This window comes from Dendrobates tinctorius, unplaced genomic scaffold (assembly GCF_039654945.1).
Source record: "Dendrobates tinctorius isolate UK_male_01 unplaced genomic scaffold, ASM3965494v1 ptg000028l, whole genome shotgun sequence".
NCBI lineage: Eukaryota > Metazoa > Chordata > Amphibia > Anura > Dendrobatidae > Dendrobates > Dendrobates tinctorius.
Window position 1 is genome coordinate 77,236,845 of NW_027361696.1, and position 24,957 is coordinate 77,261,801.

At 42.2% G+C, this 24,957-nt stretch overlaps 1 protein-coding gene across 1 annotated transcript in view; it reads left to right on the forward strand.

The window, feature by feature from the left end:
* CDC42EP5 (CDC42 effector protein 5) overlaps positions 1-20,190 on the forward strand; it is a 63,381-nt gene extending 43,191 nt beyond the window's left edge. The window contains exon 3 of the mRNA XM_073571016.1: positions 18,489-20,190. Coding sequence (XP_073427117.1) covers positions 18,502-19,416 — 915 coding nt within the window. The 5' untranslated portion in view covers positions 18,489-18,501 and the 3' untranslated portion in view covers positions 19,417-20,190. The remainder of the gene's footprint in view (positions 1-18,488) is intronic.
* Positions 20,191-24,957: the final 4,767 nt, after the last annotated feature.

Below are 24,957 nucleotides of genomic sequence, written 5' to 3' on the forward strand. Positions count from 1 at the left end.
CACTTTTTTTGGGGACTCGTAGACTTTCATTGGTGAATTTGATCCAAATCAAATCAGACATATCTTCATTTTTTGGTACGCACCACTCGGTCCGTAAAAATACTCGGACATGTGAATAACCCCATGGACTAAAATGGGTACGAATTTTATCCTTGAAAAACACAGCGTCTGGATGCATATTTCTCACGTCAGATGAGTTTTGTTTTTTTGTTGGTACAAAAAGAATGCTAGAAAATTCAATATTGAGAAGGTCTCCTCTTTAACGGCTCTGTATATACTCTACTATTAATGGACATTTGGTTCACTGGTTTTATCTTTTTGATCTTTTAATCTTTTCAGGAGTTTTGGTCTTTATTCGGTAATATAGGAACATTTGGGGTCAGAGTTTCCAGTCCCTAATTACCATATGAAATGTCGGAAGGTCTGCAAATTATCACTTGCCCTCTTAATTCTTCCTGGCATCAGAAGGAACTGTTGACGAGACCTATCAGCAGTCGTTTTAGTACTTTTCTCATAGTATTCCCCTGGAGGGCCATTAACTTTTTTGCTTTCTGCTTGTCATTCACCCAGAAGCACTATTTTGAATTTCTGGTCTTCGATTTAATAGAATGCAAACAATTTTTTCTAATCACTAGTCTTTTTTTTTAGTTGGGGAGAAATTTTGTTTGGAAAATTCTCTGTGACGTCACTGGCAGGAAATCCCCCCCCCCCCCCCCCAAATTCTTTCTCTTATCATTATGATCAATACGCCATGTCCCGTATCTCATGTCTTGAGAAACTCCAAAACCGAGCTTGTGAATCCAATTATTAGGGTTTTGTTTTTTTTTATGTAAGCTTTGTCTTTCAAGTTTAATGCCCCTTTTAAAGTTTGTCTTTTAGGAGTTTACTACTTGGCAAAAGGCTTATCCATTCTCCCAATATAAATAGTCCCTCCCCATAAGGACTTTGAAATAAAATTCCGGGACATATTTTCAGCCTTGGTTGACAAAGGTCTGGTGATTAATGCAGCATAGTAAGGCGATTTTTATTACCAGAAAACAGCAGACTTTTAAATTTTTAACCCTTGTTATCGACAACAATTAAAAGACAGACAAACTCCTTCATTTTTGTGGTATCTAATGACTATTTAAAGGGAATCTATCAACAGGTTTTTGCTATTTCATCTGAGAACAAAATAATATAGGGGCTGAGAGTTTGATTTCAGTGATGTGTCACTTATTGGGATATTTGCTGTAGTTTCAATACAACCAGTGTTTTATCAGCAGGAGATTATCATTGCCGGACAAGGTGTCCTGTGCCAGGCAGTCCAGCTAATCTATATAACCCCACTGCTGACAGTGTACACAGCTGCCAGTCAGGGGTGTGGACAGGGTTATACATAGCTCGGCATTCTGACCATTGCTACATCTGCAGCAGGGAAAACAGGGATTCCAGCAAAACTACACCAAGCAGCCCAGTAAATGATACATCCCTGGAATCAGTGTCTCTGCCTCTCCATCATGACACTATCCGATTACATAGCAAACACCTGCTGACAGAGTATGGACCCCTTCACAGTCTCACCCGAGGAAGAGAAAGGTTGGGCAAGCTGCCCATTCTCTTATTCTTCCTTGTGATAAGCTGCAGTCGGTGATGTGTGGTGACGATGTACTCGTCTCCATATTAAAAAAAAAACAAAAAAAAAAAACAGCTTGGCTGAGCATGAAGGTCGAGTAGTAGTGTCCAAAATGATTTTTTTTTTAGAATTTTTTTTTCTACTACGTTTTGGTCATTGGAGCCACATCGTAGGATTGCCATACCTCTAAAGTTCTGGGGTCATTAGATGTTGCTCATGGCTTGGTCATGTGACTGGTAGAAGTAAGGACTGAGATGAATTAATGGCTCCATTTTATGGTGTCCACTTTTGAACTAAATTTTACAGCTGATGTGAAAGATGAATCTAAATAAAAATGTTAGGAGTAACTAAATTTCAAAGCTCCGTAGTCCATGCATTCTATTGAATCCATTCTTTGCTCTGTGTGCATCCTCAGACAGGAGCTGTGCTCTCCTGTCTGCTGAGCCACACATTGTTCAATAGATCCCAGAACAATCAGTGAAGGTCTTAGGTCCCAGACCCTCACCGATCTGTGGGAAAATCTCAAACTCTTTTAAGTAATTTGCAAATATATTTAGTAATCTTTACTGGCCTTGCAGTAAAGGATTCAGGCTTTAGAGTTGTATTCGTATTTCTACAAGTTTCAGATATGAAATTTCCTGGAATTCTTTTGCTGATTCGGTGTGTGCCCACTATCCTATGAATTCTTTATATAGCGCACTTTTAAGTAATCTGCACTGTCCTGTTTCAGTACAGTAAGGGTCCCGTTAACTATGCAGTACTAGTTAAATGCCACTGTCAATCGCTGACAGCGGCATTTAACAAGCGCTTTCGGCCGCCTGCCTGGAAATACGCGCATCGCTGGCCCCCGTCACGTGATCAGGAGTCAGCGATACGTTGGCATAACACCCTGTGGTCAGCGCTCCTAACAATGCTGTAATTTTGCTACATATAGGTGATCTGCTCATTGCATATATGTAGCAGAGGCGGTCGAGTTGTAGCATCGTCTAGCCTCCCATGGCTATTGAAGCATGCCAAAAGTTAAAAAAAAAAGTTTTAAAAAATATGAAAAAATAAAAAAAATAAGTTTAGACCATCCCCCTTTCACCCCATTCAAAATTAAACAAAAATAAAATCAAACATAGACATATTTGGTATCGCCGCGTTCAGAATCGCCCGATCTATCAACAAAAAAATTATGAACCCAATCGCTAAACGGTGTAGCGGGAAAAAAATCAAAACGCCAGAATTACGTTTTTTTGGTCACTGCAAATTGCATTAAAATGCAATAACGGGCAATGAAAAGATTGCATCTGCACAAAAATGATATCCTTAAAAACTTCAGCTTAGATAAAAGAAGGACCTAGACATGGTTGGTGTCTATGAACTTGTAATGACCTGGAGAATCATAATGTCAGGTCAGTTTTAGCATTTAGTGAGCCTAGCAAAAAAGCCAAACAAAAACAAGTGTGGGATTGCACTTTTTTTTGCAATTTCACCACACTTGGAATTTTTTTCCCATTTTCTGTTACACGACATGGTAAAACCAATGGCACTGTTCAAAAGGACAACTCGTCCCGCAAAAAATAAGCCATCACATGGCCATATTGACAGAAAAATAAAATAGTTATGGCTCTGGAAAGAAGGGGAGTGAAAAACGAAAACGCGAAACCGAAAAAAGCTCCGGTCATTAAGGGGTTCTATAGATGTGAAAGGCCTGTAATTTACATCCTAGGTAGTCCACAACTATGAGAGTCAAAATGAGAAAACAAATCCAGAAAATCACCTTGTTTGATTTGACAAGATTTATTTTTCAAAATATGGTGGGAAATAAGCATTTGGTCGTTAACAAAAGTTCATCTCAATATTTTGTTATATAGCCTTTGTTGGCAATGACAGAGGTCAAGCGTTTTCTGTAAGTCTTCACAAGGTTGGCACACACTGTTGGTGGTATGGTGGCCCATTCCTCCATGCAGATCTCCTCTAGAGCAGTGATGTTTTGGGCCTGTCGCTGGGCAACACGGACTTTCATATCCTTTCAAAGGTTTTCTGTGGTTTTCTATGGGGTTGAGATCTGGAGACTGGCTAGGCCACTCCAGGGCCTTCATATGCTTATTACGAAACCACTCGTTCGTTGTCCTGGCAGTGTGCTTGGGATCATTATCATGCTGAAACACCCATCCACGTTTCATCTTCAATGCCCTTGCTGATGGAAGGAAGATTGCACTCAAAATCTCACGATACATGGCCCCATTCATTCTTTCATGTACACGGATCAGTCGTCCTGGTCCCTTTGTAGAGAAACAGTCCCAAAACATGATGTTGCCACCCCCATGTTTATAAGGGGACAATACAAATATCTCAATGAGGATCTGTTAATGCCCAGGAATGTGACAGTCACAAGGGGGTATTCTCTGCGTCTGGAGAAGAGAAGGTTTTTCCACCAACATAGAAGATGATTCTTTACTGTTTATGTTCTCTAGGAAACTTCAGATGGGCCCAGATATGTACTGGCTTAAGCAGGGGACACGTCTGGCACTGCAGGATCTGAGTCCCTGGTGGCGTAGTGTGTTACTGATGGTAGACTTTGTTATGGTGGTCCCAGCTCTATGCAAGTCATTCACTAGGTCTCCCAGTATGGTTCTGGGATTTTTGCTCACCGTACTTATGATCATTTTGACCCCATGGGGTGAGATCTTGCGTGGAGCCCCAGATCGAGGTCAGTGGTCTTGTATGCCTTCCATTTTCTTATTATTGCTCCCACAGTTGATTTCATCACAGCTTGCCTATTGCAGATTCAGTGTTCCCAGTCTGGTGCAGGGTTACAATTTTGTTTCTGGTGTCCTTCGACAGATTTTTGGTCTTCACCAAAGTGGAGTTTGGAGTGTGACTGTTTGAGGTTGTGGACAGGTGTCTTTTATACTGATAACAAGTTCAAACAGGTGCCATTACTACAGGTAATGAGTTGAGGAAAGAGGAGCCTCTTAAAGAAGAAGTTACAAGTCTGTGATGTCAATTACAGGCCTCTCTCATCTTTTTAAGTGGGAGAACTTGCACAATAGGTGGCTGAATAAATACTTTTTTTCCCCACTGTATCATGAAATGAGTGTACTTGGGAATGGCGTTCATGGTAATCATGCAGTGTACATGGACTTTTTTAGGCTAGGTTCACATTTATCCCTTACTCTGAGGAATGTGCCAGGATTTTCAGTCCCTGAAAAAATGTGAAATGGAGAGAACCTCAGATGGAGCCAGTGTAGATACTTTGGACTCTGTTTGGCCTTCAGTAGGATGGTGTCCCAACTTTTTTAGGTAGACCTAAAAGTACCATCAACCACTCTATTGTATCTAACCAAAAAAGTTGGGACACCATCTAACTGGAGTCTATAGTGTCTCCATCTTCCCGATTACACTTTCTTCATCAAGGGTTCTATTTGAACTCTGTTTTGGGGGGTAGTTAGATAGAAACCCCAATGCAAGTGCTCATGGTAGAGAATAGGATAAACGTGAACCAAACCTAATCTGTTAAGGATGTATTTGGCAGCAAGCTTGCGGACTCTTTCCTAAGACAAACTGCAAAATACTGTGCCTCTAAAAAGCACCAGAAATTGATTAATTTCACACACAAATTGCAACATGACGGTTAATAATAAACATCTTTTTAACATACAAATTATTGAATTGATCATACAAAAACCTTGCATAATAAGTGATCAGATTCTAATGATATAAATGAATTGCAGAGAGAGAATAATTCTGCTCCGAGTGGCTGCACAGTTCTGTCGGGAAGGGATCAGTGTCTCGTTTCTGAGAAAAGAGGAAAAAGGGGGGATTCTGGTCTCATCTAAAGTTGTAATTCATGTGCCAAAGCCAGACAGAAGGGGCTTTGTTCCCTATTCAAGTGTCAGACACTCTTCTAAAGTCAGAATCTGTTAAATATTTAGTTTTTGGGTGGGGGGAATGTTTTATTGTAACACTACAGAGTAAATGGTGCAGACACAGATCCCTTGGATATACATTGTATTAGGAGTGAAAACATTCTCGTACCTGACATTCCGTTCGGAGTGTTTGATTTGTGCAGAGATAAAGGTGGAAATACAATGGAGCAGATTTACTATGGCTTCTTGCACCTGATTTCTACCCCATTTTGTTTTGATTGCAGCATGCCCAACACTTGGCAGTTCCCGCTTTCAAAGCTAGAAAAGATATCACTCATTTATCATTTAGATTTATGTATTATAGTGCCAATAATTACCAGTGTAGAGTTGGCTTAGAATAGAAAGGGCAGTGTAAAGTCCCCTATACACTAAAGGTCGGTCAGCTGAACGATCAGCGGCTTTAGTTCTAACCAGGGCTGTGGAGTCGGTAAGCCAAACCTGCGACTCCGACTCCTCAATTTCCCTTCCACCGACTCCACGACTCAGACTCCGACTCAGACTCCGACTCCAACATATATTGCTTATATTTAAGTGAAAAATTTATTGTAGTACAATGTGAACATCAGACATTTAATCATTTTTATGATACAATAATCAAGACATTTAGATAGAACATAATATATATTTATTGGAATACAACTTTAGAACACAAAAAACTGTAATAAATTGTAAATATGTAATACACTATGTAATATCGATTTTATATATATATATAATATAATCACTATGTAATAGACTATGTAAGTGGCAAAAAACAGTCTTCAACAAAAACATACCAAATAACATTTGTGCAATCTATGAATTTGTTCTAAGAAATAGTATTGCCTCCATCAGATCCTCCTTCATAGATGACCTCAAATATGACCTAATAATTTTAAGGCTAGAGAACAACCTCTCTACACTAACTTGGGTTGGAGGCAAAGCCGTAACCACATGGGCAAAATCTATAACAATTTCCAAGTATAAAGGGATTGCCTCATGTACAGTCAGTTTTGATGAACGGTTGAATTTTTCTTTTTCTTTGAGGGCAAGTGAAACATTTTGCTGAAATATGGTCAATCTGCTTGCTATAGGAGACGGAGTGAAATTTTTTCCTTGCAGCAACGTTTTGCCTGCTCCATATCATCCAAATATTTGTCAAAGTCAAACTCCTTATCTGATGAGGATGAAGATATGGTAGCAGTAGCACTGTCAGGACCCAAGTCCTCTTGCGCCTGGCAGTCCTCCTGTAGGCCACTCATCCTAACTGCTACCTCAGTCAGAGCTTCTTTTCCTTTAGTAAGCTGTTGATCATCAAGCAATATACGATGACTTGGGTCCACAGAAACAGCTGCCAGAAAATTTTTATTTTCCAATAGCTGTGTCTCCGTTTCATTGAAGCAGAAATGCCATCTGCGATTAAATCTCTTTGGGACAGGCAAAATAGCAAGTTCTTCCACTCCCTTATGAAAATGCCAGGAGTTAAATCCTCAGCTTGTAATTTTTTAGTCACGGTAAATAGGTGATTAAGCAATTCCTTCAATTCAGCCACCTGTGTCCATTGACCTTCATTTAGGGTTACCTGAGGGTTCGCCATATCTATAAGAAACGGTTTTAGCCAGGATCAAAACTATGGGGGGGAGGCAGAACCTCATACTGTTCCGCAGAATCTCATACTGCACACCTCAGCTGCTGCAGAACCTTATACTGCACACCCCTACACTTGAAAATAAAGCCTGCACCTTAAGATGTGGTGAATGCAGTTTATTTATTCCAACTATCAATTGATGTTGATGTATTACTGAAGACGAGCAATGCCTGTCCTGGGCGTCCTTTTGGGCAGCTATGAGGTGTTAGTCTGTGTGCTACCCAGCTTTCATTCTTTTTGGTACAGATAAGATATGGATAGACAGATATGGATAAATGGATAGATAGAGCAGAATTCTAATCTGCTTTTGCTATTGAAAACATTATCTATGAGCTCAAAAACCTTTCAGGTGATGCGGTTTTTTAAAAAGCTGATCTGCTTTTGCAGTTGAAAAACGTATCCTCAAAAAACGCAGCAAAAACGCTGTGTGTGAATATAGCCTTAGATCAGGAATAGAACAGCCATTTATAGGACATTTCATAACTTTCCCAAATTCCTATGAAAAAATATTCAGCACATTCTGCATTGAACTACTGTACCCAATTTATTATATATTTTAGGAGTCTGACCATTTTATACCGACTCCACCAAAATGAGCTCCGACTCCGACTCCACAGCCCTGGTTCTAACTGGTCTTCTGGTACTATTTTAATTTTTTTTTTCTTATGACAGGCAGATAGTTGTTTACTACCTGCTGGTTTTGATGGCTCAGAGCAATCACAGATGGCTCCTGCTGCTTCATGTCAGCAAAGCAGCTCTTTCTCTTCTAGGCCGCTCTGTTGATGGGGCGTGACTGTCAACGTCATGCTGATTAACCGTCAGCTCCCAACAGTTAAGCAGTGGGGAGCTGACTGTCAATCTACAGGACATCGGCAGTCACGCCCCATCAGCAAAGCCGAAGCAGCTGTTCTGTCGATGTGTCATCAGTGGGAGCCACGGAATCACTGGCAGGAGCCGTCTATGACCACGCTGAGCTGGCAGTGATTAGCGCCGGCCAGAAGAGCAACTACCTGCCTGTAAGTTCTTTGGCCCATAAGAGAAAAAATTAATTAGTCATGGATACGCCCTTTAACATTGTGCCAAATTTATCTACTGCCCTGTGCAGTGGTAAAGTCGTCCTAATGAAAAGCACTTTTCAAAAAAATGAACAAAAGTAGGAAATCTGCTGCAACATTGCCTTTTTGTAATGTTTAAAAAAGAGTTTTCTGGGACCTTAGAATAAGTCACAATTAGGGATGAGCGGACCTGTGGATGTTCGGGCTCGACCATATTTTAGTTTAAAGTAAACTTTGTGCTGTAAAAGGTGTGTCTGTCTGTCTTTCTCTCTCTCTCGCTCGCGCTCACTTTCTGTCTTCTCGCTCGCGCTCACTTTCTGTCTTCTCGCTCGCGCTCACTTTCTGTCTTCTCGCTCGCGCTCACTTTCTGTCTTCTCGCTCGCGCTCACTTTCTGTCTTCTCGCTCGCGCTCACTTTCTGTCTTCTCGCTCGCGCTCACTTTCTGTCTTCTCGCTCGCGCTCACTTTCTGTCTTCTCTTTCTCTCTGTCTCGCGCTCTCTCTGCATCCGAACACTAAAACGGACTTCCGGGAAAAATAAGTGTTTGGAGTTCAGCACCGGTACAAACCCAAAACTTTACCGTTCGGGTTCGCTCATCTCTAGTCACAATATCAGATGAGGTGGGGAGTCTGACTACTGACACTCCTACGATCAGCTGATTTAAGGGACCGCAACTCTTCATAATCGGCACTGCTCAAAACGTTGAATTGCCTCACTCTGTTTTTTATTATTATTATTATTATTATTATTATTATTTTGGGAGTAATATTAGGCAATTTTTTAAATATATTACAATCTGAAATGAGATGAGACCTGTATTTTCCAGTTAAGAAGGATCTTAATTTCTAAGAAGTTGACTCGTTTTCTTTCTGATGTGAGTCCTCCCATTCTGAGGTTCAAACGTGTTGTTTACATGTTCTTTTCTTCATTTTTTTTTTTTTTTTTTTTTTTTTTTTTGTATTTCTGCTGTCACCTCCGAGACCTCTCCTCCATTCCTATAGGATGCCATACAAAGCCGTACATATTTATGTGTGCGTGTCACATCAGATATTCTGTAAATATGCTGGTGATTCACTGTGGGATGTTACAGCTGTGGCGGTGATAAATGAGCTATTTTTCGACGTCTGTTGAGCAGATTTCCTGCTGCCTTTATATGGAGGCACGCTGCAGACTTTCAGGAGGGGCAGTGACCATTTTTAATTTCACATGCTTTAGATACCTTTGTAAATAATATAAATGACAAATTTATTATACATCATTTTTTTTTTCTTTTAACTTAAAGGTATGTTCATATATGCAGTTCGTGCTGGTAAACTAAAGGCACTAAAGCTTTGACCAAACTCGGCACATGTGAATACACCATAAAAGCCCCCTTAACGTTAAGAGAAAACTCATCCTAATCAGATTTTTAGCTAGACCACCCAGTTCCTATGGGTAGGTAGCCTCGTGACTTTTCTCTCTCACTCATGAGACAGCACCACGGAGAGAGGGGTTCTGCCCATCCTAGACAGGAACCTACAGATAAAAAGGGTGGTACATCCCCTCCGCCTTCAGTTGGGTTCCTGTCCCTGACGAGTGACCTACAGAACCAGCAGCAGCTTACCAAAGAGGAGATCCAGGGCCGTCCTGTCCGTGGATTGACAGCGAGGAGGCCCCTGTCACGGCGGGGTCGGTTCCTGAAGCCGCCACCGCTGCAGGGTGGGCGGGGGGAGGGGACCGAGCCGTCACTCCGGAAAGGAGGCTGGTGGGGACCCAGGGCACGCGCGGGCCGCGCTATGGTACAGAGGTGTACCAATATGGCGCTGCCCCGGAAATGAACAAACGACTTCCGGGTCGGCGCATGCTCACGGTGCACTCCCTGGACAGAGAGCGGTGCAGCCTGGGAGAGGAGGTGACGTCAAAAAGCCGGGAGATTTGAAAATGAAAGCGCTGGTAGTGCTCCTGGCTGGAAGCATCCAGAAGTGGGGGTCAGGGGAATTGCAGGAGCAGCAGCCCAAGCAGGAGCCAGGCAGCAGCGACACAACCATCTACAGCAAAAAAGAGCGGACAGGCGTGATAACCGGTCTAGTAGCCACTCCACGCAGGGCAGCAGATCGGCTGCAAGGAGCAGTCACCATCCTTGGATCAGCCCGTACGGGACCTGAATCCACCTCCCGGTGGAAAACGAAGAACGGGGTATGCCCCACTGGTAGCAGAGCCCTATCTCATGAGATAAGAGACTCCGGTGAATCCCGCAGACCTAAGAGCTGCAATCAGTTCAGAGGTTTAGAGTACCCCCCTTTTCATCCCTGACATGGGGGGAAGAGTTAAAGGGAGGGACGCCATAGCGGGTTCCCAGTCACGTCTCGACGTCAGAGGTGATTACCTCACATACCTCGGACACCAGCTCATCATCCTCAGATGAGGAAACGGGAGGCCATCATTGTTTTCCTCTAGAGGAGGTAGACACGCTGGTAAAGGCAGTAAGATTTACCATGGGGGTGGCAGACCCTCGCCCTGATAGGCCAGTCCAGGACATAATGTTGGGGGACTGGGCCAAAATAAACGCAGTGTGTTCCTGCTAAACGAGAATGTACAGGAAAAAAAAGGGGGAGGAAAGCCGGATAGGCAGTCCCTTCCCTCAAGAGGAAATATCCCTTTGACGAAGGGGCGTCCACATCTTGGGACAAGGCCCCGAAATCTGAAGTAGCTGTCGCCAAGGCCTAAAAAAAAAAAAAAAAGTTTGCACTCGCCTTTGAAGACAGGGGTACTCTGAATCACCCCTTAGATAAAAAGGCTGATATCTTCCTCAAGGGTGCTTTGGAAGCAATAGGCCAGCTATAGCGGCAACATGTACCTCCAGAGCCTTATGGTATGGGTGGATCAACTAGAGAAATAGTTGAGGGAAGGTACACCCAGGGGAAAAGATTTGGGAATCTATTCCAAGAATAAGGGGAGCAGGCGGCCTTCTCGGCGGACTTATCAGCCGACTCAGTAAGATTATCATCCAAATCTGCAGCACTGTCAAAACACAGCCCGAAGAAAGTTGTGGCTCAAATGCTGGCCAGGGGATTTACAAGCTTAAATGAAGCTATGCTTGATCCCCTGCGAAACGAAGTTCCTATTCAGGGAGACGTTGGATCACATCCTCCAAAGGCAGGGGATAAAATGAAGGGATGCCCAAACCTGGGGCCTATAGCTTTTAAAAGGTCCTTTCATAACAAAGTTCTTTCAGAGGAGGTCACCGAGGGAACAGGAATGGGATGAGAGAAGAGATAGCGGTCCTCTTCGGTAACTTATCCCGGGACAAGAAACCTTCTAACTGACAGGTTGTGGAAGAAAATCTTGGACAGCCCTTGGTTATTAATTCTGATCGCCTCGGGCATAAGGATAGACTTTCTCTCTCTCTCTCTCTCTCTCTCTCTCTCTCCCACCTCAAAAAATACGTAGTAACTTCAGTAAGATCCTCTATACGAGAACAAAAGCTCTCGAAAACGAGGTCCTAAGCTTGGTGAAGAAAGGAGTCCTCCATGAGGTTTCCCTGCAGGAGAGGGGCAGAGGCTTCTATTCCCCTCTTTTCTGGTGACCAAACCGGAGGACACCTTCCGGATATTTATAAATTTAAAAAGTCTAAACGTATATGTCCAAAAACAAAAATTCAACATGGAGTCAATCAAATTAACCACCAAAATCCTCTTCCCACGCTGCTTCAGGACAGTATTAGATCTCAGCGATGCGTACTATCACGTCTCCATCCACGAAGACTCCAGAAAATACCTCAGACTGGCGGTCGCTATAGAGGGCGAGATAAAAGGGGTCCAATACAGGACCTTGCCGTTCGGAATATGTATAGCCCCACGAGTATTCACAAAACTAATAGCAGAAATGATGGCCCGCCTAAGGGAGCAGGACAAATTAATAATCCTATATTGGACGACTTTTAATAGCGGCTCGCCCCTAAAATTCAAGGAACAGAGGGATAGAGTGGTGAACAGTCTACAGAATACAGAACCTCGGCAAGCTTCTGAACCTGAGAGAATTGAGGTTGGAGCCAGCATGTTTGGGAGTTCCTAGGACTAACACTGGACTCAAACACCCAAGAGCGTTACCTCCCGGACCGCAAAAAAGAGAGCATCGCTCAAATGGTAGAAAGAGCAATTCAGAACCCTTCCATGACACTAAGAAAAGAAATGTCATTACTAGGGTCTTTCTCTGCCTGCCTACCCACGGTCCAATGGGTACAGCTACATATGATACATCTCCAATGGGATGTATTAGCCAACCAGTTAGCATTACAAGGTCACTTAGGGGGCCGCAGTACCCTAGATTCTAAAACTATTAATTTCCTAGCCTGGCGTGGAAACAAAGACAACCTATCCAAAGGGATTCCTTGGGTAAAAAAAAAAAATCACACACACAATTACCCCGGATGCCAGTCCCACAGGATGGGAAGCATACATGAACAGCAGGGTGGCCCAGAGGGAAGGGGGAGGCCAGGAATTAGAAGCCTCCTTGAACAAAAAGGAACTCGGGCAGTAGGCTACGCATTAACACACTTCCTACCCGTGCTGTGAGGTCATCATGTCCGCATATTTTCGGACAATCAGGTGATGGTGGCTTATATAAATCATCAGGGAGAAACCAGGTCCTGAGCCCTAATGAACACGTCTTCCAAAATCCTCACCCTATCCGAGTATCTCTCTCGGCACTGCACATACGGGGAACAGAGAACATATTACGCCAGTGAGAATGGGTCCTAAAACAGTCCTTTTTTCTACAGATTGTAGAAATGTGGGGAGCCCCAGACATAGATCTGTATGCCAACTACAAAAACAAAAAAGGGAAACCTTTTTTCGTTCCCTAGACCCCAGGAGGAATCCTCGGACCCTGGATGCTCTTATGCTCCCGTGGACACAGAGCCTAGTGTATGCCTTTCCCCCGATCATTCTCTTTCCGGCAGTCATAAGGAAAGTCAAGAGAGGACGGAGCGAGAATGATACAAATACCTCCCTTCTGGCCAAAAAAGAACTTGGTTCTCCTGGCCGAGAATCCTGTCAATAACCGGCCCTTGGGTCCTACCAGATCTCCCAGACCTACTGTCTCAGAGACCAGTGTTACAGTCTCGAGCAGTGAACCTCCATTTAACACATGGAATTTGAAAGGGCACTGCTGAGGGAAAGGGGTTTCTCTGAAAGCCTAGTTTCTACACTATAAAAGAGTAGGAGACCGGTCACGACAAGAGCCTGTGGGAGAACTTGAAGGAAGTTTGTCCACCTCCAGGGTCCAGGATGGAGTCCATATTGACAAAATTTTTGAATGTCTGCAGAGGGGCTTAGAGCAGGGACTGGTGGTTAACACACTGAAAGTACAGATAGCGGCCTTAGGTGCCTTTTTATAACCAGGATGTGGCAGGCAATTCCCTGGGTAGCACGGTTTATCAGGGCCGCAACCAGGTCTAGGCCAATAGTTAGCCTGAAATTACCATCGTGAGTACGAGATTTGGGTCCATCTGCACTAACAGGTCCCCCATTTGAACCTATCCAGTCAGCTCCCCTTAAAATCTTATTAAAACTGTGCTTCTAGTGGCGCTAGCATCGTCTCACAGGGTGAGCGATATTCAGGCTCTATCAGCAGCGCCACCGTTGACCAAAATTCTAGAAGATAGTCATCTTGAAGCCTGACCCGGCATATCTTCCTATAGTGGCATCACATTTTTCATAGGTCCCAAGAGGTAGTCCTTCCTTCCTTCTACCCAAATCCCAGGAATAGGGGAGAAGAAAGATTTCACACCCTAGATGTGAAGAGTTGCCTAGTTCAGTATTTAGAGGCCACCAAAGGATGTAGGCAGGCTCTCTCTCTTTCTCTTTGTGTGTTTCCAGGGACCTTGGAGGGGACTCAAAGCATCTAAGAGTACCCTGGTAAGATGGATAAGGTATGCGATTGGCATATTCATCCAGTGAGAATACCATTCCGGAGGGGTTGAGAGCTCATCCCACAGGAGCAGTAGCGACCTCGGGAACTGAAAGATCCGATGTATCAATAGAACAGATCTGTAAGGCGGCCACCCGGCCAACACCTTCTACCTCTTTTCAGACACTATTAGAGCTAGCCTCTATGTCTGACCTGACCTTCGGGAGAAGGGTCCTTCAGGTGGTGGTCCCTCCCTAAGCTACCAATCTCTGTAATTCTCTCCGTGGTGCTGTCATGGGTGAGAGAGAATAGCTTAGTTACTCACCGATAACAGTGTTTCTTGGAACCCATGACAGCACCCGTTTATTCCCCCCTTCACGAGTGTGATGAGCACGTGGAGGGTTTCCGTTTAGGCACGGTGCTTCTTGATGATAAGCAATATAATGTTGTGTATATACTTCTGTTTAACTAATCTGGAGACCCTCTGATGCTCTGTAACCAACTGAAGGCGGAGGGGAGGTACCGCCCTTTTTATCTGTAGGTTCCTGTCCAGGATGGGCAGATCCCCTCTCTCCGTGGTGCTGTCATGGGTTCCGAGAAACACCGTTATCGGTTAATAACTAAGCTATTCCCGAGCAGATGATGTTGGAGAAGGTTTGAGCTTGTTGAATTAAAGCAGGGGTGAGGAACCTCAGGCTCCAGGGCCATTTACGGCCCTCGATGACCTTCTATCAGGCCCCCAAGCAGATTCTCAGGGACTGCATTCTTGGGCAGGGAGCTGTATTTTGATTGCCACAAGCTCATTAATTTCTTCTTGCTCTGTTAGCGCACACACATTCAGTGTTCACTACTGAACATTGAAGGGCATGCAATGAAAGATTAAGTCATGAAAGCAGTGCCAGAGTCAGAATGTACTTTGTGGGCGGAGTTTGTACGGCCCCCAAAGGATGGTATAAATATCCAAATGGCCCTTGGCAGAAAAAAGATTCCCCACCACTGAATTAAAGTAACAGATCCTTTTTATTTCCCTGGGGAATAAACCAAAATGTTTCCTCCCCCTTCAGTTTGGCCAAACGCGTTGTTAATGTGTATGGGGGAGTCAGACAATCCGACTAAGATGTTCATTAGGAAGAACATTGTCTAAAGTATTCGAACACTTGCGTAGCCTACCATACCACTGCCCTTTATAAATTTCTAACTTATAGTTACCAAATCTAATGTCCTCCACTCTGTTGCTGCTTCTTTTATATCCAAGATTGGTGCACCATTCTTCATGTCCAAAATGGCCACTGGGTTTTTGACCACTGTGGGAAGTCTTATTATGGCGAGATAGACTACCATTTATGATAACTGTGCTATGTCCCCCACAAAGCGGGGTAGGTATGGTTCAGACTTCCCATAGTACACCCCATACCAGTGAAGTGTCCATTTTGGACATTAAGTGGAGGCGGCGCTGTCCTTCAGTATGGAAGGATCAGACAATAAATAAAGGCCATTATGTATAGGGTCTATACATTATTCTATGGGGGATGGAAGGTGGGCAAATAAGATCCACTCATTATCAGACTTATCAGGACTCCGAAATAAACAAGATAAGCATCCTAGAGATAACCATAAGGCTACTTTCACACATCAGTTTTTTGCCGTCAGGCATGATCCGGCTTTTTTTAGAAAAAACGGATCCGGCATAAATTTTGGAGAACTGTAGAAACGGATCCGTTTTTTTGCTGGATCCGTCTCTGTTCCTGGAGGCTGGCCAATTGGATCTGAGCATGCGCAGACTTAAAAAAACCGGATCCGGTTGCTGGATCCGTCTTTTTCTGGATCCGGCGCATTCCGGCGCCCATAGACTTTCATTGTAGCAAAAAGCTGGAAGCGCCGGATCCGGCGCTTCCGGCTTTTTTGCCGGAGACAAAAAACGTTACAGTAGACGTTTTTTCAAGACGCCAGAATGAGACAAGTTGCCGGATCCGGCAAAAAACGGATGAAACGCAATGCCATCCGGCACGATCCGGCGCTAATGCAAGTCAATGGGGAAAAACCGGATCCGGCATTGCATTTTGCCGGATCCGTTTTTTCCAAAAAAAGCCGGATCGCGCCTGAAGGCAAAAAACTGATGTGTGAAAGAGGCCTTAGCCTCTCTGTAGACCTTTATGAAAACTAACGTTCCATCAAAAGTCATTAGAGAACTCGAGTGTCTTCTGTTGCTGGTCATCCTAATTTCACAAGTACGATCAATAACATTTTAGACATCAAAAGCAAACCTATCACAATGATTTTGTTCCTAATTCATTAAGCTGATCAGTAATGAAAAAAGTCACTGATTGAAAAATTGAATACTTAGAAGGTTGACAATTGTATGGACAATAGTTGCCATTTAGACTACTCCAGCCTCTATTATGACTCTTTGATGGCTGCGAAACCCAAAGTTTAGGTGCCAGCAGACGATTTCTAAGTGGAAGTGGCTCCTTGGATTTGTGCTATATTCTGCTCAATCCCTTGCTATCCCAGCAATCCCTTTTAGCTGCAAGAGCTGTTCACGCTGACATTTGTTGGCAGTTTAGTTTTGCCCAAGTCAGAAGTGTTTAGTCATAGACTCTTAAAGGAAGCTATTAGATATATTTTTTTTTTATCACAATCTGTATGGAGAATAAAAGAAACTACAGAAATCTTGAAATCTTCACATTAGCCACTGGAGTGTTTTTTAAGATACTTCACTTCCTGTGTCAGGAAAAAACACATGTACATAGTCACAATGTTCAGATCCCAATACTATTTTTGCTAATGAAGTGGTTAATGAGCGGGTGAAAACTACATAGGTGTTCAGTCATTGCACAGGAGGAAGGGAGCTGTGACCTCACCTATTGGTGGATCTACTGTATATAAAGATGATATCAGTCATTGTGCAGGAAGGGGAGGAGATGAGCTGTGATATCGCCTATTGTGATTGGTGGATGCTAAGTTATCAGTTGTATATAGAGGTGTTACCTCTCATCATAGTCATTTTAGACAGGAAGTACAAGTCTAAAATGGCCCCAGTAGCCAGAGTGAACGTTTTCAGATTACTAATTTAGTATATTAAAAAAAAATCGTAATATGAAAAAATGTCAGTTTAAAAAAAAAAAAATTCTTATTTAACCAATTTGTATTTTTCCGAAGATGGCTTCTCTTTAAGGTTCTATAGATCTTGTAGACTATGAGGCTGATGTAATGATTTGCTTTCCCTTTTGTTACCTTGCTTGCTGACATGCTTGGCCTGGATATTGCTATTAGATGGCATATGTAATTTGTTAAGAGTAAAGTAGACTGATTACAAGGGTTGGGTCTGAGGCTGCACTTTGAAGCCTTTACAGCTGGCAAGAATGGGGAATGGTGTGTTTTGTGTTCTGAACACAAGGGTGGTGTTTGCTGTAATGAAAACTGCACACAAGTTACAAGAAGGACATGTCGGATATTCCATGTAACAAATCTGTTATTACCTTTCATGGTAAAGAAAGTGTGCAGTGACGTGAAAGATTACAGTTGACGTATAGTATCCCAACACCAATTTCCAAACTTTCTTTTTTGCTGTTTTTCACTTACCGACTGATTTCATAAAATTGTGGTCTAAAATCAGACTGGCCATGCCCATTAAATAGGTTTAGGACAAACAGTCAATTTGCTAGAGGCTATAACTCCCCGACTTCCTGACATACATGTGTTCTCAGTATAGAAACAGTTGCATATGGACAGTGTGCACTTTTAATGAGCGATAATGTTGATTGACTTGGTATACTCAACCTTTTTACAATGTCTGTAGATGATGAGGGAAAGGAAGTGTAAAGTACCTTACTGACAGACTAAAGTCGGCCAAATGATCTAATATATACGGGATCCTCCCAACTCTCCCCTTATGGTGTGTGGGGAGAGACAAATCCAGCCTGTTGAATGTCAATAGCCGATCCTTTTATTCTTAAGGTAAGTCCTGGCCAGAAAAGTCTGGCACCGACTCTCGCATAGAGAACATAGGAATTTTTGGGCGAACCAAGACTTCCTGATTTTGGAGGGTGCAGGAGAGAGAAAAAGATCATTTGTCTGACAATAATCTAATGTATGTGGAGGACTTAAATAATCAATTCACATCAACATTGATAGTTCATGACAGGAGCTCCTTATGTTGTCCTCTCAATATATGTTGCCTTTAGATAAAAGTTTAATTGTTTTTCGTTTTTTCTTTTTTACAAATCACAGACCTAGGAAACTTAGATTTCTAATGATTGATTGTCTCATGATCTTTGTGATTCTATTATGTGGATGTTGACCTAGAAACCTAGCCTACAACAATTTGAGACATCGTAAGTTATGTCAATATTAAAAACTTATTTTTGTCTTTTTTTTTTCTTTTAGATCCAATCTCAAGATGCCTATCCTCAAGCAATCCAGCTCAAACTCAAAAAAGAGAACCCGCATTGATCGAGAGATGATCAGTGCCCCATTGGGGGATTTTAGACACACCATGCATGTTGGACGAGGAGGTGATGTGTTTGGGGATACCTCCTTTCTCAGTAACCATGGTCCTTCCTCAGCCCCACCAGTGGAAGTGCCAAAGAAAAATGGTCTCATGAAAATGGCAGGTGAACACGAAGAAAATAAAATGGCAGATTCTTTAAGTCAGCTCTCACAGTCCTCAGGAATTGGCTCTGGGGCCGGTAGTGTCTCCTCAAGCCCAGTCAATAATGTATCCTCTAAAGAAGACAGTTTATGGAGTAACAGCAACATAGGTGGGAATAATGATCAGTTCGACTGGATTTCACCTGGAGACTGTGGCCTAAAGCATGCAGAATCCATGTTATCCTTTCATCTTGACTTGGGCCCATCTATTTTGGATGATGTATTAGGTGTGATGGACAGAGATCCTCCAGCTCCTGAATGGAGCAATCCAGATGTCCAGAGAGATTTTGACTTTAAATTTGCTCCTGTCCATGCCACAGATGGTGATAAATACACGCAATCATCCCCTGCTACAGAGCCACAAGGAAACCACTATAGTCTATCCAACACATTGCCAATGACGAACACTGGTTTTGAAAACATCTCTGTTACCACTCCAGACCATCCAGAAGGAAATAGACCAGTTTATGAAGAAGACAGCGAGGAAGAAGAAAAGCGGTCCATCTATGAAGGTATTGCAGATAGTCCAGTGCAACATGACAACAGTCTACACATCAGTCACCAGGAAGAGCTAGATGATGATGATGATGATGAGGACGATGATGAAGAGGCAGGTCAAGGCTACACATTTGATGATGACCTTGACGATGAGATTGGAGTATAGGAATGGAATTAAACGCTTGAATCCCTTACATACATGTTTCTTGACCACAAAAGAAAGATCAACAACTAGTATAATGCTATAATGGACTTTCTCAAAAGAAGAAAGGAAAAAAAAAATAAGACTTTTAGGTTGTTAAACTATTCTAAAAAGATATACTTTTTTACAGAGGTAATCTTATAAATTTGATCTGCTTCCAAGAACTTGAGGCTTGTACTTTGGACTTTGGGTTGTCATGGTCTATTGGTTTTAGTTGGACATTTGCGAGACATTATCAGAAAGGACTTTGTCAATGTTTCCAATTATGATTGATAGGAGGAAGTGAAACTGTCCAAAGTTGTTTGTCATTGTTATGTTAAAGGGTAATTTATAGCATTATTACAGATGAATGATGAATATGAGTCTCTATAGATGTCCTTAGGAGAATGCTTTATGCCATGTAAAATCTGAATGCAAGCGAAGAAGAGGAAGAGGACAATACTCTGCCCTAATTTTTTTTTTTTTTTAAACTAAATGTGTATTGATGACCCGCCATGGCTACAAGTGTTTACACTTACAGTGCCTACAAGTAGTATTCAACCCCCTGCAGATTTAGCAGGTTTGATAAGATGCAAATAAGTTAGAGCCTTCAAACTTCACACAAGAGCAGGATTTATTAACAGATGCATAAATCTTACAAACCAAAAAGTTATGTTGCTCAGTTAAATTTTAATAAATTTTAAACATAAAAGTGTGGGTCAATTATTATTCAACCCCTAGGTTTAATATTTTGTGGAATAACCCTTGTTTGCAATTACAGCTAATAATCGTCTTTTATAAGACCTGATCAGGCCGGCACAGGTCTCTGGAGTTATCTTGGCCCACTCCTCCATGCAGATCTTCTCCAAGTTATCTAGGTTCTTTGGGTGTCTCATGTGGACTTTAATCTTGAGCTCCTTCCACAAGTTTTCAATTGGGTTAAGGTCAGGAGACTGACTAGGCCACTCCAACACCTTGATTTTTTGCCTCTTGAACCAGGCCTTGGTTTTCTTGGCTGTGTGCTTTGGGTCGTTGTCTTGTTGGAAGATGAAATGACGGCCCATCTTAAGATCCTTGATGGAGGAGCGGAGGTTCTTGGCCAAAATCTCCAGGTAGTCCGTGCTATCCATCTTCTCATGGATGCGGACCAGATGGCAAGGCCCCTTGGCTGAGAAACAGCCCCACAGCATGATGCTGCCACCACCATGCTTGACTGTAGGGATGGTATTCTTGGGGTCGTATGCAGTGCCATCCAGTCTCCAAACGTCACGTGTGTGGTTGGCACCAAAGATCTCGATCTTGGTCTCATCAGACCAGAGAACCTTGAACCAGTCTGTCTCAGAGTCCTCCAAGTGATCATGAGCAAACTGTAGACGAGCCTTGACATGACGCTTTGAAAGTAAAGGTACCTTACGGGCTCATCTGGAACGGAGACCATTGCGGTGGAGTACGTTACTTATGGTATTGACTGAAACCAATGTCCCCACTGCCATGAGATCTTCCCGGAGCTCCTTCCTTGTTGTCCTTGGGTTAGCCTTGACTTTTCGGACAAGCCTGGCCTCGGCACAGGAGGAAACTTTCAAAGGCTGTCCAGGCCGTGGAAGGCTAACAGTAGTTCCATAAGCCTTCCACTTCCGGATGATGCTCCCAACAGTGGAGACAGGTAGGCCCAACTCCTTGGAAAGGGTTTTGTACCCCTTGCCAGCCTTGTGACCCTCCACGATCTTGTCTCTGATGGCCTTGGAATGCTCCTTTGTCTTTCCCATGTTGACCATGTATGAGTGCTGTTCACAAGTTTGGGGAGGGTCTTAAATAGTCAGAAAAGGCTGGAAAAAGAGATAATTAATCCAAACATGTGAAGCTCATTGTTCTTTGTGCCTGAAATACTTCTTAATACTTTAGGGGAACCAAACAGAATTCTGGTGGTTTGAGGGGTTGAATAATAAATGACCCTCTGAATAAACTTTTCACAATTTAAAAAAAAATTAAACAAAGAAATAACATTCTTTTTTGCTGCAGTGCATTTCACACTTCCAGGCTGATCTACAGTCCAAATGTCACAATGCCAAGTTAATTCCGAATGTGTAAACCTGCTAAATCTGCAGGGGGTTGAATACTACTTGTAGGCACTGTATAACATCTTCCCCAAATTAAGGAAGAATAACTGTTGAGTTGAAAGCCTCACTATTGTAGCATACAACATCTTTACTATTTTTTAAGAAAAATAAGAGGACCTATCCTTTGTTTAAATTAAACTTTTTTTTTTTTTTAAATCTTACAATTGCACCTACATTACTGATTCTGGAACAGTTTTTCTTTTGTTTCTGTGCCCCTTCATTCCTAAGTTATGCCTGCCAGTAATAATGGTGCAAATTTTGCCTTTAACAAACTGGGCGTATTCAACAGAAGTCCTCTGCGGACTTTTTTTTTCTCTTTTGATGCTGGCCAATCAAAACACTGCCACACCCACTGAGGATTTGTGCCATGTACGCCCTGATGGTTGAAAGAAAAATTTGCATCTTTAATTTTAGGAGCCATAATTTTAGAACAGTTGGGCGCAGGAAAAAAAGAAAAACTGTTCCAGAATCAGTGGAGCGGTGGCAATTAGAGGAGGGACTCGGTTTCAGTTTTAATAATACAGTGAAAGGTCCCCTTTAAAGACTGAAGAAAGTGCCTTGTGACTGTTATCTTGCATGTTTTTTATGTAACCCAATCCATTAAAGATGTTGACAAAAACTTTTTTTTTTTTTACATATAAAGAAAGGGTTGTAAATTAATTTTTTTTTTCTTCACTTAGATTTTTTTTTAATCTATTCATGATATTGTTGATATTTTTCATGTAAATGGTATTTTTATTAATGCTTTAAACAAAAGGTAGGACTACAGATCAACCAGAAAAATCCTCTCTTTGTACATCTGCTGGGGCACGCGTCATAATTTGCATGCAGACACTAAGCCCCATTGGATATCTTTGAAATGTACTTTATATTTCTTCCATTAATTTTTTTTTTTTTTTTGTTACAACATGCTGCACAGTTTGATCATTGGCTGCTTGTCCCAATGGAGTCAACCAAACAGATTTTTGTTTTTCTTACTTTTTTTTTCTTTCACTTTTGTGTTTTTGTTTCTATTTCGTACAAAAGAGCTTTATCTATTGTGCGCTCAAGCATATGACCAAACTTTTAAATGAAAAAAACTTGACACAATGGTGGACTGACAGCTTGCAGAAATTTTGAAGAATTTAGCTGTAGAAATTGTCGATGCCATGTTCAATAATGTTTTGCACACTACAGGTGTTTCACATAATTTGCACTCACTCTCAATTATACACGTTCTTCTTTTTTTTATCTAATAGCAAATTGATGTCAACAGGCTGGAAATCTGGTGTAATACACCGTCTGCATCACGTCAGAACATGATCAAAACAGGCAGGATTTTTTTTTTTTAGTTCTTTTCTTTTCAGTCTATGTATTGTAAAAAAAAAAAAAAAAAGCTTCACAAAAATGTATTTCATAGTATAATTTTTTATAAATATTTCTTCTGCAATAAAATAGTTTGCAGCCTTTTGAATTTTGATGTGATTTTCTTTTATGATGTTTACTAGTCGGGGATGTTCCTAAATGCAGTTGGATTCAATAGTTGACATAGTACAACTGGAAATTAGACTTCAGGGTCACTTCTGACACAATCTTCAGTTTAAGTTCATTTGCTTTACTAAGGGCATCAGTATAATGGGAATAAGTGTAGAGGTTTTACATTGCAGTGACAGCATACACAGAGGAGAAACAATCATTGGGTTCCAACCCATAGGACCCAAATTGATTAGGAGATGACTAGCATTGGTATTTAATTGGATGCTTCACCAAACACTCATGATTCACTGCATGTGACTGTGCCTGGTGCTGCTGCTCACATAGGTGGGTGCCTATAAAATAGACTTTAATAAAGGCGCATATTGAAAGAATAAGGAGCAAATGAGAAACAAGTAAAAATTAGTGATGAGCGAACGTGCTGGGATAAGGTGTTATCTGAGCGTGCTCGGGTGCTAACCGAGTATCTTCGGCGTGCTCGAAAAATATGTTCAAGTCCCCGCGGCTGAATGTCTCGTGGTTGTTCGAAAGCCATAATGCATGCAGGGATTATCTGTTTGTTAGGCAATCCATGTATGTGTTGCAGCTGTCAAACAACCACGAGACTTGCAGCCGTGGGGATTCGAACATATTATTCAAGCACGCCGAAGACACTTGGTTAGTGCCCGAGCATGCTTGCTCATCACTAGTAGAAAAAAAAAAAAAGTCAACCTGCAGTAATGAATCTGGGCCTATATGGTTAGGTGCTAATGCGAATAACCCCAGCAGATGAAAAAACATCTAAATGCGTAAGTGCAAATTTGCCTGAGCCCAGCTATAAGCAAAATGGCTAATAAATGCAAAATAGGATAGAGTTAATCTATTGAGTCAAGGGATGGAAGAACGTGCAGGACACAATGCAAGAGAAATAACGCAACAATAATGCATAAATATGCTTCTATAAAGCAGGGGAAGTCACAAAGACCTAACCTTGGCAGAATGGACCCCGTGTGTCATGCAGCTTCTTCAGGGATCAGTCAAGTTATTTACCAATTATACATTGAACAACAATTTAAAAAAAAATCTCTTGCTTAATCCCTGTAATGCACTGACTAATCACATATCCTATTATTTCCCAACTGTTGTCACTCCTTGTTGAGTAAACACTTGTTAAGAAGCAGACAAGCCAATGTCCTCCCCAAAGACTCTTCATGTATTGGTGGTTAAACAATTGGCCAAAATACCTTTTTTTATTAGATGCTAAAGTGCCTAAATGTACAACCTTGCGAAAAGATATTCGTCTCCGTATATGACCCTCACCTATTAACTGGATTGGAAAGTGGAATTGTATGGCCAGCCATACACATTAGATGGCGGTCTGGCAAAAGATCGTTCGCCGTTGACTCTCCCATACACATGAGCTCTCGTTCGGCCGAGCACTTCTGCATTCTTTATGAGAGTCGCCACAGACATCAGCCAGGGGCTTATTTCAGAGAGAACAATGTGATCGGCAGTCTGCAATTGGACATGCCTATTTGTCATCACTCCAGACCTTCATTTGGCTGGCAACCCCATACACATTAGACCGTTGGCTGAACCTGTCGATATCGGCAGCTTCGGCCAACATAAGTCTATGGTGTATGAGCAGCCTTAATCCCCAATACATATTAGACTGTCTGCCAAAGCCACTGATATCGATGGGCTAAACGGACAGTCTAATGTGTATGGGTGCCTCTGACTGATGATTGTCGAAAGGTTTGATTTTGTATTGATGATCCTTTTGTTTTCCAACAGATAATCCACCACCAGAAGACTCTGACACTGGCTCTTTCATAGAGAACACAGGAGCACTTGGCAGAGTGAGCGCTCCAATTTCACTGGGACCATTGTTCGGCCAACAACCATCTAAGGTGTATGGGTGTCTCCCGTGCTAGAGAACCAGTGACGTGTAAGCAGT